At 42.8% G+C, this 6,114-nt stretch overlaps 1 protein-coding gene across 1 annotated transcript; it reads left to right on the top strand.

The window, feature by feature from the left end:
- Nucleotides 1–309: 309 nt before the first annotated feature.
- On the top strand, nt 310–5,037 carry cgrrf1 (cell growth regulator with ring finger domain 1). Its single transcript, XM_084000607.1, has 6 exons — nt 310–508; nt 1,055–1,191; nt 1,399–1,576; nt 2,470–2,617; nt 3,478–3,585; nt 3,661–5,037. The coding sequence occupies exons 1-6, from the start codon at nt 405–407 to the stop codon at nt 3,967–3,969; spliced, it is 984 nt and encodes a 327-aa protein (XP_083856733.1). The 5' UTR covers nt 310–404; the 3' UTR covers nt 3,970–5,037.
- Nucleotides 5,038–6,114: the final 1,077 nt, after the last annotated feature.

The following is a 6,114-nucleotide window of genomic DNA, read 5'->3' as shown; positions in this document are numbered from 1 at the left end:
AGATTTTACTCGTATACTTAAGATTTTAGCAACCCGCGACCGTTATTTCAAGATTACGTTTACAGACGGCTTTTATTGTGAAGTTGGTCTGTCAGTGGCTCTTCTCTACAGTTGTCACAGTTTGACATTATACTTTTCCTTCCGAGTGCCGACCATAGACTATATATAAAAGAGGTACCGACTGAATATAAAACTACTACTGTTCTACTGTGGTGGCTCTTGTTTTGTTTTTTAATTTGTAAATTATTTGAAATAAACCCAGTTTCCTCGCGCACTAGTATCATTTCGGCCACCGTAGTTGAGTGTGACGTTTCGTGTCATGGCCGCTATGTAGAGAGAGAAATCTTACCAGGGTATTATTTGATCAAGTAACGTTATACACTATCTTATACAGATAGTATGAAATGGCAGCCGTCTTCCTGGTGACCCTGTACGAGTACTCCCCACTGTTTTACATTAGTGTGGTTTCTCTATGTTTCCTCGTTACCGCTGCAATGGTGCTCGGCTGGTAAGTGAGATTTAGCTCAATTAGCTTAGCCAACGCAGCAACAGCCCGACACCTTAACTAAACTGCGTCAAATATCTTTGACTGCGTTTCTTTGCCGTTTTATCTTATTGACCCACTGTGACGTCAGCAACGTCCATTGTCAAGAAGATGAATGAGCTGAACCGTGACAGGTTTTGTCAAACACTGTCCTCAGCTCACTCATAACACCCACTCAGCCTCAAATATAATGACTGAAAATGAATGACGATTCTATTAAGAAATATATGGTGGTGCTGTGACCTTTGTGAGCTACAGGTGACCATTGTACACAAGACAAATACGTGACATAACGTGATGGATTTGGTTTTTGGTATCAGTCCTGTTCCCATGGTTTAACCCAGACTTTGCTTTGGGAGCATTGATATTTTGTGGATTGAGTGTATGAGGCATTATTTGCAGAGAGTTCAGGAATATGCCTACAACACTTAATGACAGGCCGCCCCTAACCCAGAATGTAAATATGAGAGAGTGGTGAAGAACACATGTACACTGTCTCTGCCCCCCCAGGTTTGGCTTTGATGTCCCAGTGATTCTTCGCAGCTCTGAAGACACAGAGTCCACCCTACCAACCCCTGAGAAGCAAATGGTTCAGGTGGCCAATCCTTTTGCCTTGGAGTTGGGCTCTGGAGTGGCATCTGTCACAGGTGAGAACAGTCAGTGGTAGAAGGTTGAAGTTAGTCTAACCTGGAGTGAAAGTATGTGTTTGTGTGTCGTCATTTCTCCTATTGCAGTGTGAGACTAACTGAATGAGTCAGGGCAATGTGAATCAAGAGTTACCAGTGAACCAATCAATCAGCTGTATAGCATTAGCTGCACCAGCCAGAATGACATCAGCAAACGCTCCCTTTCAGATGGTGCATCAGTGAGGTGCAGCTGTCTGGAGCCTTGCATCCTGAGCTACTTCTGGGGCTGCGAGGTCAGTGCCCTGCAAGGAGCCATGCAGGCTCACCAGCACGGCCTAAGGCTCACCACCCCTGAGGATTTCCAGAGGGCCCTGCACCTGCGTTACCACCACTGCCAGAGCTTCCAGTATCCTTTACTACTCCAACAAAGACTTGCAAGGACGCAGTTAATCTTACAGCGAGAACATCACCTTTTAGCACCCTCTCCCTCGTACAGTGTCTCAGGCTTAACAGGGCTGCAGACTAACTTTTTTTTACTAGGAGCACAGTGGCCATTTTGTTTATTTTTATTTTTTTTCGTCTTCTTCTTCTTCCCTTTTTCACACTCTAACTAGTCCTACATATTTTGTGCTACTTCAACAATTCATCAAGTTGTGCAGCTTCTTCTGGACATGATTGCTATTATTATATAATACTCTTTATACTTTTTTTCCTGCAATTTTTCTCTCATAGGAAACGCATTGAACGGTCCTCAAACTCCTAAACTCGTACTCCTACTTTGAACCTAATTTGCTTCCACATACTTTCACCCTACAGGCTTCATTCACGTCTGAACTGTAGACAAACATCTAATGTATTCACCCTGTAGACAACTTTTTCATATCTTGTACCGCTATTGAGATAAAGCCTTTCAAAGCACATGAGCATTTCTGACCAATATCACAGTTTTCAATGAGTGTGTATTGCGTCGGCCAGAGAGAGTGACATCATCAGCAGAGCGCAGGAGATCCAAAAAAGCGACTGGAACTTTTCTCATTAAACTGTCACCGATACCACAAATGACACTCTACACTCATGGTTTTGGTTCCATGGCGCTGACGGACCCGGTGGAAATTGTTGGTTAGAGATTAAAAATTAGATTAACATTAATTACGTTAGTTACATTAAAAAACACAACGTGCTAAACATGACTGTAATGAATTAATCGCAAAAAACGCGATGATTTGACACCCCTACTTAAACCTAATGATGTTCTCAATCCAAACTCCTAGGTTAACCTCTTTGACTCTAGCCACTCAGTGTCACCAGTGAAGACGGTGAAGAACATCACACAAAGATTCCCGCTGAGCAGGGGATCACAGACTTCGGTTGGTTGCCAAGGGAACGTTACCCTCTTGTGGCTGTGCTGACACTAGCAGAGCCAGAAGCCAGAGACACGTACAACATTGTGAGTCCACCTCACTGATGTTTGTTGAATCAGATTCGAGACTGAATAGGTATGGTTGTGTACACATAACACTGACTTCAGCCCCCTCAGCTAATTCTATTCAGCGTTTCTTCCCTGTCTGGTCTCCGTCTAGCCTCGTAAACCAGCCTCTCCCGGAAATGCATTTCATGAGGCTGGTTTACAAGACTAGTCTCCATCTTCTTCATCATCAGTTTGACCTGATGTCAGTGGAGTCAGTGTTCAGATTACTTACTGGGTCTCATTCACGAAATGTGAGCAGCACGTCTGTTACCTCCCTCCAGGCCTTTGATTCACCTGTCCCACTCACACGACTATAACAGAAGAGAATCAAATATTTTTTTAAACTCCTCTTCACCCAAAATGACTTTGATCTCTCTCTCTCTCCCTCTTTCCTTGTTTGCGGGAGCGTGCTGTTAATTTACGATGGGTCGGCATTTCATGATCAAATCCGAGATTCCCGCAGTGTTAATGAATCCAGAGTAGTGTTTTAATAGCGTGGACTTTTATGTGCAAGTCTACACACAGATTGACTAACATTTCATGAATGAGACCCAGGGCCGTTGCATAGGGGAGAAAGGTGATGACAATTCTAGGGGCCCACACCCCAGTAGGGCCCACAAAACCCCCCAGGAGACTGATTTTTTTTTTTTTTTACTAAATTCCTTCCACAGTCAATCAAAAAAAATATCAATGAAAAGTAAGCGGGTGGGGGCCCACTTCAGTATTTTTTTCAGGGGGCCCAGAATTCCTAGCAACGGCCCTGAGGAGACCCCATGTGTGTGGAGATCTCTCAGCAAAAGGAGGAGAGAAAAAGTCATTGTGCGTCTTTCCTCTTTCAGGTGGCCAGTGTGACAGTTATTCATGTTCCAGATGACAAACACAGCCTCTCTGCACGGCTTCTCTTTCAGTACCTCCTCACCTCCCAGGGGAACATGTATGAGTTAAAGGTAGGACATGTTCTGGCTCTCTCACAATCACAAGTTGTCATCGTGTGTTACAGCTCTTCCTCCTGTCCTCTGCAGCCTCTCTTCATGTCAGCTGACAGTGAGGGGGCCTCGGGGCCTTCTGACTCGGAGCAGAGCCCCACGCCCATGGAGGAGGCCTGCGAAGTGGAGCAGAGTCCGGTGTTGGAGGAGGACGAGAGCTCATCGGAGGGGATGAGCAGAGACTGTGTGGTCTGTCAGAATGCAGCGGTGAACAAAGTGCTGTTGCCCTGCCGACACACCTGTGTGTGTGACAGCTGTGTGGCGCACCTCCAGCACTGCCCCATCTGCAGGGGCTTTGTCCTCGAGTCCTTTGCGCTGACACGGGGACCAGCTGCAGAACAGTGACCCCACACTGACACAGTGAACGTCATCTCATTTATAACATGCAGCATCTCAGTTATCTGTGCTGAAAAACCCCCGCAGCTCCTGACTCCATCTGGATGGAGTGATTTTACATCTAGCTTCCATGAACAGAAATATTCATTTGGACTTAAGAGATGTATTATCTGTAAAAGCAGCTGTAACACAACCTGCACCCTCACACTTACCGCTGAATCTGAGCAATGTGGATTGTGACCCTGTTTAACAGGGATGGATATAAACTGCTTCATGTGGTCACATCTGTAGCATCCCAGCACAGATGCTGAAGTGGAAGTTGAATTACTGCTGCCTGATTTAAATCTAAAACCTGGTCAGTTTCAGAGTTGTGATGTGTCTAAAGGATGTAGATAACACACAGTTTGTTATGTGTCCATGTACAGATTAAGTTTACTCCACTGTGTGGATGGCACAAGGCAGAATCAAGTGTAAGTTCATTGCCAGGTGGGTTTTCACTTGGAATTGGCTCCAGCCTCCCCACAACCCTTTGAGGTAAGTGATATAGACAATGGATGGATAGGTTTTCACTTGAAAGATATTAGGTTTGTTGTTTGGTGTAGATGACAGTAAAGTAAATGTATTTATACAATACATAGATATGCATAGATTAAAAATCAACACAGAAAAAGAAAATAGGACTTTGTAAAAAAGTGTTTTAGAATGACAGAACTTCTTTGGGGCAAGGTGTGCAAAAGATCAGTGTGGACAGTATCTGTTATGTGCAGTCCAAGGAGTTACTGAACTGAACGAGTCCAGATACAGAAGAGAAAACAGGGTGCTGGTTCATCACTGGGGAAGACAACTGGAAGTCTGGTCCTGATACAGACACACGTGTGTTCGGGCAATTTGTTTCAATCATACAAGTTCTTTATATCAATTAAAGTTCAGCCTACAGTGTATGGTGTGTATAATGAATAGCAAAGATGGATATGAACATGCTGAAATGAATACAATATTTGCATACATAGCATATATATATACCAACAACACTAGTAGCTGTATGAATCTTATGTACATGCAAGGAAATGAAGAGTAAATAAATGATAAGAAAAGATATAAGAATTCAGCACACACATTGTACATCCCTACTACATAATGGTGTGGTACAAAAGTTGAACTGTAAAATACATAACCACGATAGGCAGTGGTAAAACTGTGATTTAAGTACTGATTATTAGGAAACAGCAGTATGAATATGTGCATACTGTGGGTCTGACATGATCAAAGGGGTATGGCAGAGTTGAGCAGGGTGATGGCTGAGGAATCCAGTGGTTCTGGAACTTAGGTTAATAAGTTCAAACAGTATAGAAGTACAGTAGTACACCCTTTGTTTACCCTCTTTAATGCAGTTGGTGTTGGTGGGACGGTGGGAGCTCAGGTTTCGACAAAGACAGAGATGAAGCTGAAATCTCCTCAAAAATAAACAGGCTTAGTGAACTTTTGATCCTGCCTGATCTTGTTATGGTTTCCATACAATTTCAATGCAAAGTCATTAGTTATGATTAAATTAAAGCTACAGATGCAATGAACTGAGAAACAGGTGACAGAGGCCAAATTCTCCTGAACCACTGAAATTGAGCCTATCGACAACTTCTAAGCCTATCACAATATTAATTATAATGAATTCATACCATCTGTTTGTCAATACATAACTCAAGTATTTTCATTTACAGTATTTCTCCATTGGTTTGGCTCATTTCTCAAAACAGAAATTACATTCTCAAAAGTCAAAGATCATTACAAGCGTTACAACACGCAACGCACAACACCATAGATCACTTGAAAAAGCTCATAGGGCTCCCAGAACAGTTCACTAATGTGTCAAAACTACATTTCTTTCTCATACAAATAGTCAGTGCCCCTAAAATGAATCGTCCCGTTGGCACTGTGTAAGCAGCATTACCACAATATGTATTCTTATCTGCTACAATAATCAATTTCATGTACAAGTAGTCTTACTAAGACCCACTGTCAATGAGGTTTTGTATATACAGTCAATGCGTTGTTTCCTTAAAGATTTTAAAATCTTTCTCTACCTATATGCTTGAGCCGTTCTTAAATGGCAATGTCCAAATTGTAGGATGTATTGTAGACCGTACTGCATTTTTATTA

This window comes from Trachurus trachurus, assembly GCF_905171665.1.
Source record: "Trachurus trachurus genome assembly, chromosome: 24".
NCBI lineage: Eukaryota > Metazoa > Chordata > Actinopteri > Carangiformes > Carangidae > Trachurus > Trachurus trachurus.
The sequence above is the reverse complement of the archived record's forward strand: the minus strand, read 5'-3'. Positions and strand labels throughout refer to the sequence as shown.

Excerpts from the sequence above, each read along its gene's own strand:
- cgrrf1 (XM_084000607.1), top strand. The coding sequence starts at position 405 with ATGGCAGCCGTCTTCCTGGTGACCCTGTACGAGTACTCCCCACTGTTT. Across the intron at positions 509-1,054 it reads GCTGCAATGGTGCTCGGCTG|GTTTGGCTTTGATGTCCCAG; the intron begins GTAAGTGAGATT and ends CTGCCCCCCCAG. Across the intron at positions 1,192-1,398 it reads TGGAGTGGCATCTGTCACAG|ATGGTGCATCAGTGAGGTGC; the intron begins GTGAGAACAGTC and ends GCTCCCTTTCAG.